The sequence below is a fragment of the Falco cherrug genome, chromosome 6 (genome assembly GCF_023634085.1).
Source record: "Falco cherrug isolate bFalChe1 chromosome 6, bFalChe1.pri, whole genome shotgun sequence".
Classification (NCBI taxonomy): Eukaryota; Metazoa; Chordata; class Aves; order Falconiformes; family Falconidae; genus Falco; species Falco cherrug.
Genome location: NC_073702.1, coordinates 75,063,036 through 75,083,173, shown reverse-complemented (window position 1 = coordinate 75,083,173; position 20,138 = coordinate 75,063,036). Strand labels below are relative to the sequence as shown.

Below are 20,138 nucleotides of genomic sequence, written 5' to 3'. Positions count from 1 at the left end.
CCCTCAGAAAGATCCCCAGCCCAAGAATGAAATAAGGAAGGAAGGAAGAAGCACTAAGAATGGAAAATGAGCTTAACACAGCAGGTGATTTCACAGTTCAAATAGCTGCCAAGCACCCTGCTGTCAAAAAAGCCTGTAGCATGTGTCTAGGAAACTTGGGTTAGAAAGGGGACTTGGCAGGGCTCAAGGCTTAGCAGGGTTATGAGGAAAGTCACAGAGGGTTTGATTCTGTGAAGCACTAAGAAGCCTCAGTTCTGCTTTGTGCCAGCCACAGCTGAGCCTCTTCAATCACATGCAGGATCATACCCAACACAAGCCAGACTCGCACTTGATCTTTCTGCAGCATCCATTTCCAATGCAAATAGTGAGGGTGCAGCTCTGCTTTTCCAAGTGACTAGAATATTCAGGGATATTAGAAAGAGAAACGGGATAGAGAACAGGAATGGACATTAATGGCAATTCTAACCTGGACTTTGTTCTTTGAAGTGATTCGGAGACTAATTTAAAAAAAAAGAAAGAAAGAAATTTTGCTTGAAACTTACAGCTGCTTGCTCTAGTTATCAGTACCGCAGAGTTTTAGGGCTGTGGCTGGACAGACAGACTGTGCAGGCAGGAACTTTATCAATGCAGTGTTTACGTGAATGTATTAGTATGGCTGTGTTAGGAACCAACTGGATATGATGGTTTTCATGTGTGATTTAAGCAAACTTCTATAGAAAAGTCATTATGTATTGACAGCAGAGTCCCTTGTACCTTTTCCTCAAAGTAACTTGTCCTGCTAATTCTTTACACCACTAGAGAATTACAGAAGTTTAATCTTCTAGATTTTCTCTGGCTAGCAGCAAAACCATGCAAGTAACAGCAATCTGATATGTCAACAGCAAGTTCCTTCCATCCACTGGAACATGGTAATATATTTAGAAAGGCATCCCATGCTTATAGAGTTAGGTCGCAGGGATCTCCCAGCACGGTACCACCAAGACCAGTGATACGTTGACAAGAGGGAGCTGATGCAGCAAAATACAAGATGCTTCCTCTCCTGTAACATTAAGTCTGCAGAGTCAGAAACAGCAAGAAGTCAAACCTGAAGCCACGTGTCTAACGTAACAGTTGTCAGATAAGGAGCCTCAGATTTAGAGTACAAAATCCATGTGTGTTGTGTAAAGACTGATGCTCTTAAGTTTTGATATCTACACTTATATCCATATGCAGTGAAATACTGCATATGTGCACTTTACGATAAGATTGAAGAGAAGTATTTTAAATGGAAGAAATTAAAAACACAGATGGAAGCTGTAATTCTTTCCAATTATAAATGTTCAAGGCATATGTAATGTAAGATAACATTATACTTGCTTTCTTCTTAATGAGTGATGGATCACTGTAATTGGGAGAACAGGATTGCCAGTGAAGGAAATAAGAAGCAAGGCCCAGGCACTAAAACTTGCCATTGTTGGCTTTTTTCTTTTAGGTTTTTTTGGGGGAGTTTTTGGTTTTGTGTTCTTTGGGTTTTGGTTTGGGGGTTTTTTTTGTGGGTTTGGGTTTAGAAAGAAAAGGGTTAGAATAGATTTCTTTCCATGCACCCCAACAAAATAAAAGCAAAGAAAGCCATAACTTCTTGCTTTCCAGCTTTGGAACTCTACATTGTCCCAAGTCCAGCCCATGGCTCATCCAGAGAGGTTCGCTCTGCCTGCTCCAAGGTGGCCAAGCATAGCACAGACAGCTCACCAAGCCACATGGCTAAGCGAGCTTCATGCTGCACCTAGGCCAGTACTTCTGCTCTCAGCCATGCGTATTACCATGATTTCAAAGCACCGCAATACTGAAACTAGCAAGTTTCCATACAAAAGCAGGATAATTTTTACTGTCCGTGTAGACCTGCATCAGGTTCTCTCTAGGTGCATACCCAGCTGCTTGAAAGCAAGTCACATGCTGAGACTGTTGGTCCTTACTGCACAACTCAAGTGTGTAAAGAGGTTCTCCACATTTCTCATTGGGTTGGGGAAGCTCTTCCCTTTCCCAGCAAAGAAAGGGTGGCTTTTTACAGCATTTAGTTTGTCTTAACTACAATTGTCTAGACACTGTGGTGGAACTTCCAGGCGAAGTCTTTTCATCTGTGTCACATACAGGGCAGATGAGAGAGTCATAATGGTCCTTTGACCCCAGAGCACTGTGGAAAATCTTCCAAGCTCTTGTCTTCAGGGGTGGAATATATCACCCTTTATTTCCTCTTCTGTTTTGAGGAAAGGAGGGGTAAAGGGAATGGAAGGAAATTCAGTTTAGTTTGAGCTTCTCTAGATTTCTGAGTTTTGTATCTAATTTTACAACTCAGAATATGAATTCATTTCAATAGGAGTGGGATGAACCAAAGTTCAGCCATTTCACAATTAGGCCAGATTAATTCAAATACTACAAAGCTATGTGTTAAATGGATGTGGAGAGATGAGCTATGAAACTCTAATACCCATCTGATTTGCTGGAATGAATATACCTGCACTCGAACTCACTATTCCCAAACAAAACTAGGCAGGAAACTGGTTGGTCCACAAAGAACCAAGGAAGATCTGTCACTCTTTACAAGACTTGCCCCAGTGCTTTGTGGTACACATGATGTGTCCAGCCATATTACAGCTTTTTCACCAGGTGAAGACCTTAGTAGTGAAACTACAGAACTAAGACACACCATGAAAAGTAAGCAACAGAAAGCAGATGTCCCTTTAGAGTTGGCTTGGTATTCAGACCTACCAATCTCTGAAGCTGTAGGAGGTTCAATAGCTACCAGCTTTGGGTCAACTCTTAGGAAGATGCCTTCCCTTGTGCTGCCATTGAGTGCGAAGCCATAAGGTCTCACCAGTAGTGTCAGCTTGTAGACTCCAACTGGCAGCCTCTCCATCTGGCAAACCACTTTGTATTGATTCAACATTATGACGTGGCAGATAGTGTTGTTCACCTCCACTTGCAAGGCTGGCTTCTCCACAGTGAAGCCAGCTCCCCTGATAACTACTGTGGCCTGGGACCTATCATCTGAAGGAATATAAGCAACAAGATGACTCATGAATTTTTGTGTAGCAATGCCCAGGAGTTAATTTCAACCAACAGTTAAAAATTTTTTACCATCTTCATCAGGACCTCCTAAAAACTACACCACCAATGATCTCTCATTGTCCTCCATAACATTTATTTCTGCCTGTCCCTGTCCAGCTATTATGTATTTCCTTACAGTTATTAAAAATAACTGGCACTGAGAACCACCTTTTGCTTTAAGTGCCAAGATTATTGCTATTTTTCTCTTTGCACCTCTACTATCTCAACATTGCTGTAAAAACATGTCTGTGTTACATACTTTAAGACTGGAGCTGATCAGAAGTACCCCACCAGAAACCACAGTTTCCATAAAATCAGAAATTTCCAAAAGAATACACATGCACACCAAGTCTTCAGCATCTGGCAGATCTTTTTCACAGAACATTACTTTTGCCATTTTGTCCAGACACAGAGCCCCATTACCTGATGAATACTCCACATCAGTGACTAAGGGTGTCAGCTCCTGGCTGAACTGGAAAGAGCATGAACCAGAGCAGTTTGCAAGGACATCATTCACCACCACCACCACCTGGAGACAGAGAAGAAGGTTACCCTAAAGCTGGGAACAGAGGTGTTTTCTACAGCCACATCCCCCTGGGAGACCTGCAGAGTGATGCTGGTAGCCACCCTGAGCTACCAAGAGCACTTGGCCTGTGCCAGAGGAGAGCACAGTCGGACAGCTGTTTATCCTATGGCAACCTCATCACAAATTTAATTGCAAGGCTCGTTAGGGCTCACCTTCGGCAAAGCAGAGCACAGCTTTGGAAGCTGTATCGACACCCTTTCTCGGTATCTGCAGGATCTTATCTCCCATCTTGCTGGGATGCCACAGCTCCTCGCAATTCCTGTTCTTCTAGTGATCTATGGAAAACCTTGTGTGCCGCAACCCAGTCTTTCCCACCCCACCCTGGGAACAAGTTTATTGTATTTAAAGCCCCCTGAAAGGCTGATTAGAATGAATCCCAGAACATGTATTTTCAGCACGCAGCCATCAAATCTGTTTTTTTTCCCCTTGTTGCTCATGCTGAAAGAAGAAAGCTGGGCTGTGACCTTGATTATCTAACAAAAGTTATAATTAGATATCTCTTCTGACATCCTGGTATCTCAAAAGAGCCAATTGGCACAGCTAGGGCATAGGAGAGCCCCTCTTCATCTCTCTCCCAGGTATTAAGGGTGTACCAGCGGAACACAGAAACGCTTGCAAAAAGCAAAAGCAGACTATCTCCAAGAAACACAAGAGGCACAGAGTTGCCAAGCACTCTGCTGAAATGGAGACACAATAAATAGAGGGATATTTTTGTACTTGTTGCTAGCAGCAAGCCAGAATAAAGCTTCAAATATAAAGAGGAAATCTGATTGCTGCTGCCCTTTCTGTTTCATTTGGTCTGTTTGAGGGTATATCTGCAACACAGGTGGCAAAGATACAATAGGTGGTTGAGCCACTGTGGGAAGGACAGTCTGTATTTCTGGGGAACAGGCTTACCAAAAAAGCAAGGTGACCTAGCCCCAGATGCTACACAGCTGCCCTATGCGCATATCCAGCATCACCCTGTTATCGCTATCATGCCTGGCAGTCTTTGCTGAGAGCAAACCCAGCAATGAGCACTGCTCTGCAGCAACCAAGAGCATGGTTTGCCTCACGTTTTTCCGTCCAGCAGACCCACTCAGCCAGGAGGCCTTCCTTACTCCCTTGCCACACCTGAATTGAGATCCACAGAGGCTGAGGGACTTGTCTAATTCACAGGCAAGTACCACAGCCACCATCTCAATTATTTTGCCCATCAGTGTAACAGTGGGAACACTGCAGATGAATAGAGCATCGTTCCCAAGTCTGGTGGCCAGCACCATAAGACCCACCAAGGGTGGCTGTCCAGAGCTGATGCCAGCCCACGGCCACTGCCTCAAAAGAAATAAACTGCCTTCCATCACCCATGATAACCATTCTCCCCACCTGCAACAGCTCTTGGAGGAAAGTCTTGCTCCCCAAACCAGGGAACAGAATCTGACCAATTTATGGCAAAGCACAGAACAGATTTCTGAAAGGATTTAGCGGCAGAACTGGGTACCTGAATATGTAAGAGACTCCTGGATCTACAAAACCTGGATAAATTAATAAGAAGTGTGACAGCACATTAACTCACCTGTGTTTTGTTATTGAAGGTAGCAAGCATGTCCCCAAATATTGGTCCAATAAATACACCCCCATCATAAACCACACGACTAGAAACAGTTGGTTTTAGACCAGTGAGGTGTTTGGCAGAGACCTGCCAAAGAAAAAAGAATTTAAGTTTCTTGCCCTTTTCTGTTCTGTGATTTGAAATTAAAACCATACCCCCACTGTTCATACAGAGTCTTCACAAGGCTGCAAATAACTGCTGGAAGCCTTCTCTCAAGCTCTTCCAGGAATCTTATCTCCAGGTCTAAATCTTTATTATCCAAGACATCACAACACCTCCCCATTCCCACTGTCACTTTGCAGGCAAAGAGACTGCAAACTGAGGCACAGAGATTCAGGAGCCAGATTTGCAAATAAATTTCTAATACTCAATAATATCATTTGGAATTAGGCATGGAAAGAGCTCTGAACATCTGCTTCCCAAATACATGACTTTGGGTGAAACAAGAGACTGTGCTACAGGTGAAGATGCAGATCAAGCTTTTCTCACCCTTTAGGCCAATGTCTTGAGCATGAAAGCTCATTGCTTTGTTGAAAATGATCTTACACTTTTAGAAGCTGAATATACAAAGAAATAGGTTTTCTTTTCGAAGGAGGAAGCAGCTCAGTCTAAGTACTTATTCAAAAGAGATCCTTCTACTTGAAGTCAAAATTCATTTTTTCATTTTGTGCATGACAAATTTTGAGGTGGGAGAGTGTGAACTGAGCCTTCATCTGAGATTTGTGAGAACCAAATATGAACCCAAACAGAAAAACATTCTTGGCCCATAAATGATGCCACAAACCTGTACTGAGCTTCAGTTACTGTACTGAAATATTAACATGATTATAATAGATTTTATTTCAGTATAGGAATCCCTTTATTGTGCAGAACTGCAACAAAGCACAGAAATTACTTTCTAGCCTCCTCATTATTTTGAAGCACAGGCTCTGATGATGTAATTTCTCCTCCTGCAACTGCAATTGGTTTTTAAATCATCTAATCTGGAATTTGCTTAAGCTGCTGTTCCTGATAAGAAGATAGATTGTCTAAGGTCACATGTGTGTCTCCATAAAAACATGTTGGGAGAATGAATCAGCTAAGGACAAAGATATTGAATGGGGCTCAAAGTGGATGTTAGTAATATAAATTACTGTACTCTGATAACATTGGGCAAGTCTCCAGTTTTTGTTTTCCAAGTGAGTGTCCAGATGCTTTCATAGCAAGAGTTTGAGTCTTTGGTCACAATGAAGTCATTGGTGTTGAAGTACGGGGCTGTAGAATTGTCTACGTTGTCTTGCAAAAGCTTGCGAAGATGGCGGGAGGAGATGTGCACTGAAACATCTGCAAAAGACATTAGAAAGCAATGGCTATTATCACTCCTAGGGAAGCACAGCTACCGGCTAGTAGAAAGGTGTTTCACTGTTGGTGCAAGGCTGTTGTGGTTCAAACCTCTGTAATTGCCAAAGAGCAGCAGAGAGAAATTTACTGGACCCCAAATGCCAAAAAAATCATGGAACTGAATCATAGAATGGTTTGAGTCAGAAGGGCCTTTAACGGTCTTCTGGTCCAACCCCTCTGCCATGGGCAGTGACATCTTCAGCTAGATCAAGTTGCTCAGAACCCCATCCAGCCTGACTTTTAATGTTTCCAGGAATGGGGCACCGACCACCTCTCTGGGCAACATGTTCCAGTGTTTACCAACCTGATCATAAATGAATTCTTCCTTATATCTAGTCTGAAGATCTTCTGCACTATTAAATAGCCAAGAAAACCTAGACATTTCTCTCCAGTTGGGACCATCAAAGATTTTAAGTAATACTTTTACATTACATCACACATGAATATTCAGTGTGCAAATCATTTTCCTTCAAATTAGAAAGGCTGGAAACTTTCTAGATGAGATGGGTGTGAAAAAAGTCAGTCTATCAAGAAGACTTTATAGAGTCTAATCCCAAATAAATGCAAATTAAGTTTTAGTTCTTTTGACATAAACACCCATAGCCATTCAAAGCTGCAGATACAATAAGTCTCTCTAAACCAATTCACAAGAAAGAAGGGAAAGCACAAGACCTGGGAATGGGGCAAGAGGAACAGAGTACATTTTTGAAAGATGATATTCAAAGCATGACACCATAGAGACAGCCTCCAGCTGTTGTATGAAAATCTTAAGTAACAACATGCAGAAAAGAGTTATTTCACAAATATTCTAAGGCTACATTTATCTGTTTTGTTATTTGGCTTTATAACTGAGTCACCAGTTACTTTCTCATTGCTTTTGTTCAGATTAACCTGGTAACTTTCATTCTAATCCTCCTTGATTATTTAAACCAAAGACAAGAAAACATAGCACATCTAAAAGCGTCACTAATTGAAGTCAAGCAATTCTATGCACAAGAGCTTTTGTAGTATCTTCAAGCCAATTACCAATCCTGTTAATCCTAAAAGAGAATGAAATTCCTGCCAACCTGCATGCATCTTGTTATACAAGACAACCAGAAGTACATAGGCTGAAGAAATAGCAGAATAACAAAACCTTGGGTTGCAAAATCCTAGTTCGGGATTGGATCCAAAGTTATTTAATATTAAGGCAAGTATTTCATAGTGGCTGTCTTTATTTTGGAACAACCCCATACCTGATGTCTAGAAATTCTGCCCTCCCTATAATCCTTAATTCCTGTCTTGAAGGACATCAAATACAAAGATCTACAAACTGTCACTACTGTTTTAACTTGCCAGCCTGTACCCCAGGCATTTCCAAGGTTGTGCTTCACTTGGCTTCCTGCAAAGGAAATCCAGGACCCATATTTGCATCTTTTTTTACCTGATATGACTGTATTGGCCAAGTGGATGTGGAAGGTTCCTCCAATAGGTGGGGATGACTTTTGCACTCTTTGAATGGTGAGGCTGACCCTCACATCCTCCGTGGCGACATAAAGGTAGCTGTACTCCTTAGAGCCCTCCGCAAGCAAAGCACCTCTGTGTGACAGAAAGGATTCACCTGAAGGCATCAGCAGTCAAGAACCCCCACTCCTGACACCTCCATGTCAACCAGCAGCAGAGACACACCTATGGGAACAACACTCTTGAAGGACCCAAGGAGAACACATTCAGAGCTCAACTGGAATCAAATACTCCCAACTTATACCTACACAACATAGGCAATGCATACAAGAGAAACAAAAGGGAAAACACTTTTTTTAAAAAAATATGGTAGAAGACATAGTTCATACAGCACCAAGCATGAGCACATTTTATCCCGGTAGTGGTGTTTTTAAAGGACCAATTCAATGCAGCCTGGACAGCAAGCTATAACATCAATGCAAAAATCTTCCCCTACTTCATTCTGTAGTCTCCTCCAGCCTATCAAAATCTTACCTCTCCTGAATGACAGTGATAATTTTTGTGTATTAAAGCTCACCCAAGGCTCAGTTTCTAAAACTTAAAGTATTTCCTCCCTTGCCACTAAAATTATTTTTTTCAAAGAAAAATGAGATTCTCTGCGGTACAATGGTGCCCCCGTGTGGGTACGTGTAGGGATAACAGCTGACGACCCAGAGCTCAGCGGCGGCTTCTGCAGAGCAAATTTCAAGAACACAAAATCAAACGATCCACTGACCCTTCTGGTCTGATGTACAGCCAGTACATCAGATAATAGCTAATATTCCTGTCCCGACAGCAGCAAGTTGTATTAGAATAAAGCACGGCACAGGCTCAGTTAAGAGGAAGAGCCAAGTTTATTCTGAAGATATCCAAAGACAGTGATCAGCCCACTCATTTTTAAAGCACACACTGATTTCTGTTCTCAGTCTTCCTGGCCTCAGCATCACACACTGGTTTCTCTTACATCTTCCTCTGTGAGGTGAAGAAGCCCACCAGTGCCAGCATCCTTTTTTTCTTTCTTTCTTTTTTATCTCCTGGTGAGAAGTACTGTGATCAATCCATCTCTTAATCCTCTTTTTACAAGCTAAGCAGGTTGAGCTTCTTAAATCTTTCTCTCCTACACATTTTCTTCAGCCCCATAATCATGATCATGACTCCACAGCCCCCTCCCCAGTTTTTCTAAATCCCTTTGAAAAATGCGGTCATCAGTGCTGTATGTAGTATTCTAATGTCAGTCTTGTAAAGGCTACACACAGGAGTAAAAATTTCCCCTCTTTCTGTTAGTTACAACTCTGTTTATGCATATTAAACCCCACAGACATCCCCCTGTATTCTCATCCTTGCCTTTACCATCAGTGGTTCATATAAAAACACTGCAGTTGACACTGGCAATTAAATGTGCTTTTCAAGGATGGATTTTCACAAGTTAAATCCTTCTGTGCTGTGCTAGATGACTTCTACATAACAGCTAGGTCTGAGATGTGGTTTAACATTTTTATGTCCTAACTTCTTAGACTTGGGCTTTGCAGGACAACAGTCTGAGCTGCCACTGAGCAGCTGTCACACTGGGAAAAATGAGATATAGACTGGATTGTGCCCATCTTTTCCTTTGTGCTGACTTGGACTATGTCTCTGAACCCAAATGTAATTGATGAATTCACCAAAACCTTAGATTTCACCAGAAGATGCAAGGATTTGGCTGCCCTGGGAACCAGACCTAATTTTCTTCAGATCTTAGCCACCTTTTAAAGGAGAATTTAGCTGGTTTTAGAGCACTCAAAACTAATGACATGGTACTTTGCATTTGCTACAAAGAAGAAAGAACACAAAAAAACCCAAAGTAAGTTACACCAGACTGAGGTTCATCTTCTGAAAGGAGGTTTCCCATGGACACCTGGGCAAGTCAGTTTGGGTGGTGTAACTGAGCCAAAATAACAGCTGCAGAGAAGAGGCTGCATCATTTCAGCTTCTCCCTTGCCTGCCTCTATTATTCCCATCAGGCATGTTTTGTCTTAACTGGATACAATCCAACTTTTATAGGATTTACTGTCTGCCAGTGTAGCTTTTTAATGTTGCACTCTCTAAGATTAGTCTATGGTTCTACCTCCACTTTCATTTTTGGGACTTCCAGAATAGAAACCATCTCAGGCACTTACATTGCCTAACACAGTAATTGGTGGGAGCATCTCTGGCTGATCTCCATCCACTGCTCCAGAAGGGCTTGAATCTCCTTCTAGTCCTACATTATATCTTCTTAACCCCAGGTTAGCTGAAACATCTTAAGCACCTCTGGTTCGGCAACTGAATCTCACTCATACAATGGAACTTCAATACCAGAATCAGATACATTCACTCAGATGTCTACAATATACGTTCAAGACCCTATACGATGAGCAAAGCTCAAAAGATGTACTGAGAATGAAATCAAGTATCTTAATTTAGACCTGCAGCCCATCTACCGAGTATAGACATCTGTGTAGGATTCAGTAGTCTAAACAGGCTGAACACAGCCCATTTGAAATGCCTGGAGAAGACTGTAGTGAAAGCACAGTGGTTGCCAAGCTGCAGTCTTATCCTCCACTGCCTCTTATGTCCTGTCTTAGATGACAACCAGTCCCAGACATGTCAGGGGAAACTGTGAGAGGTATTACAGGTTATTGAGATGATCTCCTCACTGTTCCTACCTTAGAGAGAGAAGAGGCAGACTTGCACCACAGCCAGACACCACCCAGGACACATTGTAAGTGGGAGATGACCCTACTACAGACACTGCTTCAACTATCCTCCCACCTGGCCAAGGTGGCTTGGGATGTCTCCGAGAAACTGAAAGAAAAAAAAGCACAAGCATTCATTAGAGCAAGGAGAACAGCTGTCACTATGCCTAAGTTATTTTCATTTCATAGCTGGAAACTTATTGGGGGGTGGGGAGTGGGGTGTTTGGTTTTGTCTGGGTAAGACAATGCAAGAGGTTCATTTATAGAAACACATTTTCAAAACCCCAAATTTGGCAATTCCTTCTTGATTGCTTTCACACACAAAAAAAAAAATCAAGAAAGCAAAATTATTTTTGTGCCTGTTGTGAAATACCCTTCCCCTTTGAAAGAGTTTCAACTGGCCTTATCATTAAAGATTTTAATGGAGTACCCTGGAAACACAGTAACATTAAGAGGAAAAAAAAAAAATAGATTCCTTTACCAGTCACAGCTCTGTCTGAGATGATGACTTCATCAAGGTAATATGACGCAGATGTTTTCTTTCGCAGCACAGGGCTCAGCAAGTCTATCTGATGCACAAACACTGGGGAATTGGCAGGGAGGTCCTGGAGAAGTGTGGAGAGATTCACACACCCCTTCCAGAGGTCAGTGCAGGTGAATGTCCAGCTGGAAGACAGCAAGGTTGTGCAAGGTCACTTTTGCTGTGAGATAGTGCAATCATCAACTTTTGAGATGCTTTGTGAAGCTTCCAGGTAATGTCAAGTACTGCTGTTGTTACTACTGTTTACTCATTTACTCATACATAAGACACTTGCTCAATGGCTTGTGATCATTTTCTATGTCTTGGGCTCCCCATAGGAAGAGATAAAGCTTTAGATCTCTGCTCAGGTGTCCTCCTCTGCATCACAAGAGTGGGATGTGGGAATGAATACCATCACTCTAGTCTTGGCAAGACACTACAACAGCAGTAATCTGAACGGGGGTCAGGCAGAGTTCAGGCCCCTTGAGAATACCAGATGTTTGCTCAAGGCTCCCAGCTTTCTCCACCGCATAGTAAATTAACACCAACCCCTTCTTCCCCTTGCAGGTATGCACCCATCCCCCTCAACACAGCCTTACAGATCACAAAGTGAAGTTGGCAGCTTGGGTAAGTTCCTAAGGCACTCCTAAGTCTGCCTGACCCAAGTTTTACATCTAACACCAAGTGTTTTCTACCTATGTAATTCTAAGTGAATAAAGAAAATCAAAGACTAAAGCATTCTTTGAAACTTTGTGTACCAATGATCTCTTGATGTTTCAGGGGGGGAATCAATTCCTAACTCTATCTCACTGCAGAAAAATCCACTGACTGTTGCCAGAGAAACTGGGAAATTCATGTCCTCTGAAACCTTTTGGTGTTACCAGAGACAGAACAAACTCCATCTGTGAATTACTAAGGTGAGATCATGCATATAACAAGAAACATGCAAATTATCTCAGTACATCCTCAAAAAGAATGGAAGCACATTCTGGGAATGCCTCTGCAGACACAAAGAGTGTATCAGCTTACTCCAACTGACAGTTTGTTCCTATACAAATAAGAACTTCTCGCAGTTTTCCTTGTACACCTTACTATGGAAAACAATCTCGGGAAACTACAGGTGTCTGGATACCTTTTAGAGTCAGTTTCATTGAAATCCCATAGGCAGGTGAGGTTCCTTTTCACTGAACTTAAAGAGACGTTGGTGTAGGACATCAAGATATTAAGGATTTTGCTCATAAGGCCTTTATGTGCAAAACACACCTGCAAAAATGGGGAAAAAAATTCACAAATCAAACCACACATAATTTGTATGTAATGCCTGTAGAAGATATTATATTCTGTTTAAATCCCAGTTTAATGTTAGTAGGGAGACATGTCGTTCAAGGTCAGCAATGAAGCCCACCGCTTAAGGCCAAATTGCCTTGAATAGCACCCAGAGAAGACAGTGCAAGGCATCCAGGTGACCTGTGTGCCACCACATAGTGTGAAACTGATCCCTTAGGCCTCAGTTTTGGGGCAAAACATAGCTGGTAAGTGTCAGTGGGGACATCAAGTACCTGGGCGGGAGGAATAGAGACTGGAGATTTGGTTTGATTTGCAAGATGCAAGGTTTAGGATGTGTACAAGGTGGGGAAATAGGACTGGAAGAGATCTGTGAAGACCTGGAAGGAATCTGGAAGGACTGCAGGGGGCTTTGGAGATGAGTCTTTCCCTCCCACCTCCTTCCTTGCAACCCCCAAGAATTTGCCTTCCCCCAGGTGAAAAAGAAAGGGTGAGAGTTGAAATCAGGACCTTATTCCTATTAAAAGTAGATGTAGAAGATGACCAGAAAAGTGGGTGAGATCGGAAACCAGATAAGGGATTTTTTTTCCTTTTCTTAAGCAGAGGTCATCCCTGCATCTTTCATCTTTTCCCAACACCACCCCACCTTTTCCTTTCCCTCAGCCAGAGTTACATCCCCAAATAACAGCCAGATGTGTTAAAAAATATCTATGCCTCAGGGCTCTCAGACTATCCACCCAACCAAAGATGCTCTGCTCTGACCACAAGCGTAGTCCAAAGACATGATCCTTCATGTACTTGGGGGAAGTCTAAGCAGACCAGATGCTATTATGTTGCTGGTTGGGCTCTTATATTCAGTCCCCAGTGCAACCAACTCAAGAGCAGCCACCTACATGTGTGTATTTGGTAAGATCATATCTTGGTAGAGTTGAGCGGGAAGTTTTCACCAGCTGGCTTGGTCTGTGAACACTGAACCTCCCACAGAAGGGCTCTGTTCCGCTGACGATGTGTCCTGTGGCAATGACATCCTTCATATCTGACAGAGATAAAAAACCAAGAGGGAACGGGACACTTGAAAACAATTCATAAGACACCAGTACAGTCAAGAGATTCAAGAAAATACAGAAAGCAGGTATGTAAAATTAGTCAGACAGTCCTACACTTAAATATTCTCCTGCATCAGATAAATGATGAACATCTGCAGGGCGATTATCCCCCACCTTAAAGGGTGCCAGAAGACAGGAGTAGGGACCATTAGATTACTGTTCTGACCATAAAACCTCGTGGCAAAAAGCAGCCTTCAGCCATATAGAGTGTGTTTGACCAAACCCACCCTTCCTTTCCAGAAAACACTCAGGCAAAGCTGGATATTGATGGGTAAAGCCTCAGCCAATCCACCTTCCCCTTTGGGATATTTGTGCTATTGGTCTATCAACCACGCTGCTGAAAAACTGCTAGGATTTCTTTCCTTCCTTGAACATGAAAGGCTTTCTTCTGTCACCACATACTGACAATTCACCTTTTCTTCTAGTAAGGGAAATAAAGCCTACAAAATGAAGTTAATAGAGTTTTGGTGGTGTTTTGTTGTTTGTTTGGTTTTTGTTTTTAAAAAAAGGCAAAAGGAAATAGTAGTTGTTCTTTGCACAACATGTGTTGGACCTGTTGAAATCTTCACTGGAAGAGATTATGAGCACAGCTCAGCGGTGTTCAAGGGTAGATTATGTAAATACAGGGAAAGGAGAGCCACTGAAAGTAACTAAATTAAAAATAAAAAAAAAAAAAAAGACATTCCACTCAGGAAGTTATTGAGTTGAAAATATTTCATATTTGGAGAGAATTAATGATGAATTATTACACATGATCATCCAGCTTTTACTCTTCCCTAGGCATCTATTTTAGTTTCTGCTGAAGTCAGGACACTGGGCTAGGTAGACCCTAAGTCTGAATGTGTGTGACTGTTCTTCTATTTTCCTGGCATCCATTTGCCATAATTTCACTGTTGTTCTGCTGTCTTTTTACACCATCTACATTTTACGATCATCAATGAAAATACAAGTTTTCCTTTGTTCTATCTGTTATACATCAATTTTTATTCCCACTGTACTGTTGAACTATCATTGGCTGTTAGCTCAAGTTTTTCTCTCTTTTGTCGTCAGAGTTGTAGTTTTGGAATCACATTAAGAATGTCCAGTTGCTATTTTCATTTTTCTATATAAAGCTTCCCTCTCCTCCTAATTAATGTTAATTGCTTTCCTTCACCTGAAGGAATCAATCACCAAATATACATATTACTGGCTGGGACCTGTTCTCTCTCTCCATATCAAATACAAGAATGCAATACAAGGTTTCTAGGCAAACATCCACTTTTTGGCATAGGATAAGTATACTGTAATTGTTGCCAAATATAGAATCATGGAATGGTTTGTGTTGGAAGGGACCTTTAAAGGCCATCTAGTCAAACCCCTGTGCCTCGGGCAGGGACATCTTCAACCAGATCAGGTTGCTCAGAGCTCTATCCAACCTGACCTTCAATGTTTCCAGGGATGGGGTACCTATCACCACTCTGGGCAACCTGTGCCAGTGTTACTGGAGTTACTTTCTAGTAGAGAGGCTTTCTGATGTGCACAATACCTTCAATATTAGAAAACCATTATCGATAATTTGATATTTTTTACAGAAGCGATTGATGTTTTACACCTTGCCTGACCAGTCAAGTATACCACAGATATTTGCACTGTTTCACTTCCAGTCGTCGAGGAACACTGAAAGCAAAGACCTCCAGAGTCAGAATCAGCCACTTCCACAGCCTGAGCTGCAGCTATGGCTACACCAGATTGGCTTCCTCAGCAGACAGACTGAAACATGAATAATTCCACATGCCCCAAAAGCTGCAATTTTTTTTGGTCTCTACTCCTAGTGTTTTTAACAAGCAAAACATATCACCTGCTTTGATAAACGTGTTGTGATATGACTAAGTCACACAGAGTATTCAGAAAGAATCACTCATTATTATGTTAATCATATGGTTTTAAATATTAGTTCGATGAACTCCCCCATCAGAATACACACAAACAACAAATAACTGAGAAACATAAACATATGTACTTAAACCCATTAAAAGTGTAAATTTACTGTCAGTAACTGTTTAAAGTATATTTATTTCATAAAAGGAAATCTACTCTCACAAAAAATACTGCTTATTTCTCACAGATCACTACCTTCTTTCTCAAAGCCATCACGGAAAAGGATTTTAGCCAAAGTTGGCTCAGTTTCACATCTTATTGAAAGAAGTTCCTCTATTGCTGTTTGCACCTTTAAAAAAAATTAAGAAAGTGAAAAGCAATCACAGTACAATGGTCTCTGGATCATTTCAGCAGAGATCTTCAACATACACATCATCACTACATTTTTCATGAGCTAAGGACCAGTGGCAAGGCAGCTCTGAACAAGCAGGTGGCCAAATGGTAGAGAATAAAATTCAACTCAACACAGAGCATAATCTTCCATGTCTGATACCCTTCAGGGGCGTGAGACATCCTTTAGGTGTCTAGCAGCCACCTCAGAAAGATGCATATTTCTTACATGAGCTATATCACAGCCTGGGCATCTGCATGATGCTCTGTTGACTAGATGTCCAATGGCTATCATGGAGCTATCACCCAGAGTAGTTTTAACAGTGACCAACTACCTCACCAAGAGACTATGGGATTTTGAAGAAGTGAGATGGGAGCTCCTGTCTGAAGCAAGAGCCATACACTACACATGTGGTCTTGAAGGAGAAGTCCAAGATTCTGGTATCTGAAGACACCGCATACTTCATTGCAGACATGACAGGCCAAGAAAAGATGCTGTGTTATGCTTAACATGTACCTGGGAGTCAGTCTTTCCAAAAATGTCACTGCGAGACAGTCACAGTAACAAAAATCACCCCTTCATCATATAAAATTTATCTCAGCTTCTGGGACAAGTGCTTAACTGCCGTCAAGGACCAGAGCTCCATCAATTACACCCCAGCAGAGGACTGGGTATCTGTGTTTCACGACACCTACCTGGCGAGCCGTAGCATTTGTGGGCATCATTCTGCGCAATGAGTTATTCCAGGAGATACTGAAATACCCTGTACCAGACACAGTCAACATCTGGCAAGCAAATAAGCAAATAAATAAATGAAAACAGGTACAAACTGCATGAGACGCACAGGCTGATACCTGATGTCTTCTACTAAGGAAGATTTTATGGCCTGTATTTTTCCTTTTTAAGCCTCTGTAAATCAAGAGTCCCTTCAGCTACTCTTAAACTGCTCTTGTCCTCCATGGTCTCTCCTGACACAAGCCTTGGGCTTCTGTTCTTAGATTAACAGGAGTGCAAGGGGTACATGACCTGTGCAGACACACCGCCACAAACGGCCCCTAAAGCTCCTGACCCACAGCTGTGGGATTTAACCACCAGGAAAAACTTCCATCATTGCTGAGCACTTCATCAGGCTGAAAGCTTCTATTGTCTGATTGCAGCATCTGGGTGACCAGGTAACACACACAGAGTGTGCTGTCACAGAGGAGGGGAAATAAAAACTATTCCAAACTCGTACTAATTTGCATTAGTTAACAAGGTGAGGCCTTAATGAGTGAGATAAAACCTGAAGGGAGTCAGCATTGTTTACGCTTTAACACGCAAGCAGGTAATAATGTAACCATAGGGTTTACAGAGCCCACCAATGTTTGTAAAAACCATGAAGACCTTCAGCTCATGATGCTATTCTCATCAACTGTCTCATCAAATTAAAAACACTGTGGGAACACACTTTCAGGTCTAGTGCAGACAAGACCTTTACAATCAGGATTTGCTGCCATCCCTGTCAACTGAATCAGGGCTGCTCCAGCTCCCAGGGTCAAGCATGCAGCACTGACCTGCATGTCTGGAAGATGCAAGGCGTGAGCCCGAATTTCATGTCTCTCGATGTAGTAGTTGTTCACCACGTGAGGATTCAGCCACGTGTTATGTATTTGGACTCCGACTCTCATCCCATTGCTGGGTGCCTTTCCATGATGCAGCGCTTCCAGGTAGTACTTCGAACCAGCAGTTAGCTCAAATTTCTGGGATTTTGGCTGCCAACGCTCACTCCAGCTCTTCACCCAGTTCTCAGACCACTCTGAATTGCCGGCAGGGAGAGAAGCTATCCTCACCTGTGTCCAGAACGACCAAATCAAAGACATTTCTCCGGTGTCAAAAGACACATTGTCCAATACCACTCTCCAAAAAAACAGACTTGTGCCGATAGCAGCGCATTGATGGTTGACACATTCCTTCCTACTATACAGGGAAAAGCCATCATCTCAAAGAGCTCTGGTTTAGGCTTCAGTATCATAAAGATAATTTTTATAGCTAACCCTAGCCTTAACAAGTCATCCATGAGAAGTTGCATGGGGAACTCTTCAGTTCTACATCACATGTCCTGCAAATACAAAAGAATTGCCTACAGCCTTCTGAGATGTAGTACATTTACCATTAGCAGCATGAGAGATGGTGGGGTTTTTTCCCCTTTTTTTTTTAATAGAAAAGTCCTTTATATTGCTTCTAGCCCTGTTAAGTTACTAGGTTTAAGAATAACCCAGAGAAATAGATCAACTTCATTTATAACATCCTCTCAGCTTTACAAAGGAAAGGACCAATGTTTTCAGAGGGCAAAATTTTAACAGGCAAAAAAGGAAGTAAACTGAGGAAGTCAAACAGCAAGCCTCCAGGTCCCCTTGCACAGATTGTTAGTGGTGGTGATGTGCTGAACTAATGAAAAGGTCTTCTGAAAAAGTCATTCAAAGACTGGTTGGAAGAGTGAGTTTTTCCACAAGCTGAGCAGCTGATGGGGCCAATCAAATATAATCATACAGATTGCACTTTGCAACAGATTCATCACAAGGGCCAATAAGTCAATTCACTCTGGGAGAAATCCCACTTGTTACGACCTTCCTTAAAACCATTTCCTATCCTGATCTTATTTTTTCTCTGCCAAAAGTAATACCTTATGTTCTGGATCCTGGGATAAACTTAAATAGAGAGATGCCTGGCTATCTGCCTGAATCCAGAAGGTGTAATTGTTGGTCTGAGGAGCCACAAAAAATCCACGAAGCCTGGAGCTAAGAAAAAACAGAACCACCTTAATATACAAAAAAGTTACTGCAAAAAAATCCAGCCCCACACCACACCTTCACATGTACACTGTCTAACGAGACTGTGAGACCAAGTTATAACAAAATCTCAGCTTTTAAAACTGAAGGAACCTCAGGACGACCCATTTTCCCATTAAGTGTCATTTATGCTTTACAGAAGTGTTCAAAAAGGAAAAGACAGCCTCATGAAAATGAGTATAGCTTTGCTGTTGGTCACATTTTTGTGTATTTCTTCTCAAGCAGTCTTAATCCCAAACAGGCAGGTAAAGGGTCAACATTACACACAAGATCAACTGAGAAAAACAGAGAAGTGATAGAAAAATGAAAGCATTCTTGCATATTGCACAGCTTTTCAAGGCTGCATCTGAAGATGCAATGGACACCAACAAGACTCAGATACTGTCTCAGCTTGGTGCAAATTTATTTCCATTAACTCCACCTGTGCTGCAGCTGCCAACACCAGCTGAGGATCTGGTGCTCCACATCTGACCAGAGCTCCAGCCCAACACAGCCTTTAACTGGAGTTCCTTCTACCTCTGTAGCTATTTTTTTTGCAGCACTTCGGCACATCTAGGCCAGGTAGAGTAGAAATACTGAGTGAAAGTAAGAGAAGGAAAAATAAAACACTTCACTGCACATTTTGAGCTTCAAAAGGACCTCAGAGCAGAGGGTTTGCTTTGATTTATAGGAGCTATGCAGCAAGGCTCTGCTATAAAGAGCTGTCAGATGTTATTGCTACACCTTACACCACTAAAGGCGATTGCCATGGCTTCATCTCTTTTTAAGATCACTAAGTACCTGAAGGACTTCTTTGCCCCAGACAGAAGTCTTACTGAGGAACTCGCATTAGGTACAAACTGCCATCTATATCCAGGACCTGCTTCTGTCAGATCAGAGGCATCATCCCAGACTTCAAAGAGAAGCCCTCTGTTTCCTAGAAAGTTAAAACAAAAGCATTCTCAGTAGCAGCCAACAAAACTCCCATAGCATGTACTAGAATCAGTTGTGTAAGGAGGCAGGCCAGAACAGAAAATTTTAATAAATTGGCTCTCTTTGTGGGTCTTTTTTGCAGTCCAGGGCAGAACACAGATCTCACTTTAGGGGATTCGTTCTACCTTGAAATTCTCTACAAGAAAATACAAAAAAATCTACAGAGAGCAGAGCATCCACCCAAGCTCACATCTACTCTTATAGGAAAAGTTACTGAGACAACCCACAGTCAAAATGAGCTAAGATTCATTGTATGCACAATAGTTTCCTACTGCAATGCTCCACTCAAGCAGTGTCCCCAGAAGCCTCTGCAGTAGCTCTAGTTCAGCTATCCTTCCTCTAA

The 20,138-nt window shown here is 42.0% G+C and overlaps 1 protein-coding gene across 4 annotated transcripts in view; it reads right to left on the bottom strand.

Annotated features, from left to right (window-relative positions):
* Window positions 1–20,138, bottom strand: part of PKHD1 (PKHD1 ciliary IPT domain containing fibrocystin/polyductin) — a 281,171-nt gene that overhangs the window by 235,082 nt on the left and 25,951 nt on the right. For all 4 annotated transcript variants that reach the window (XM_027808650.2, XM_027808649.2, XM_027808651.2 and 1 more), the window contains 14 exons: window positions 19,604–19,739; window positions 18,658–18,772; window positions 17,549–17,824; window positions 16,691–16,780; window positions 15,860–15,953; window positions 13,535–13,677; window positions 12,490–12,620; window positions 11,319–11,503; window positions 10,808–10,946; window positions 8,065–8,219; window positions 6,400–6,584; window positions 5,226–5,348; window positions 3,508–3,613; window positions 2,746–3,024 (listed from right to left, as the gene is read on the bottom strand). In XM_027808650.2, coding sequence (XP_027664451.2) covers window positions 2,746–3,024; window positions 3,508–3,613; window positions 5,226–5,348; window positions 6,400–6,584; window positions 8,065–8,219; window positions 10,808–10,946; window positions 11,319–11,503; window positions 12,490–12,620; window positions 13,535–13,677; window positions 15,860–15,953; window positions 16,691–16,780; window positions 17,549–17,824; window positions 18,658–18,772; window positions 19,604–19,739 — 2,157 coding nt within the window. The remainder of the gene's footprint in view (window positions 1–2,745; window positions 3,025–3,507; window positions 3,614–5,225; window positions 5,349–6,399; window positions 6,585–8,064; window positions 8,220–10,807; window positions 10,947–11,318; window positions 11,504–12,489; window positions 12,621–13,534; window positions 13,678–15,859; window positions 15,954–16,690; window positions 16,781–17,548; window positions 17,825–18,657; window positions 18,773–19,603; window positions 19,740–20,138) is intronic.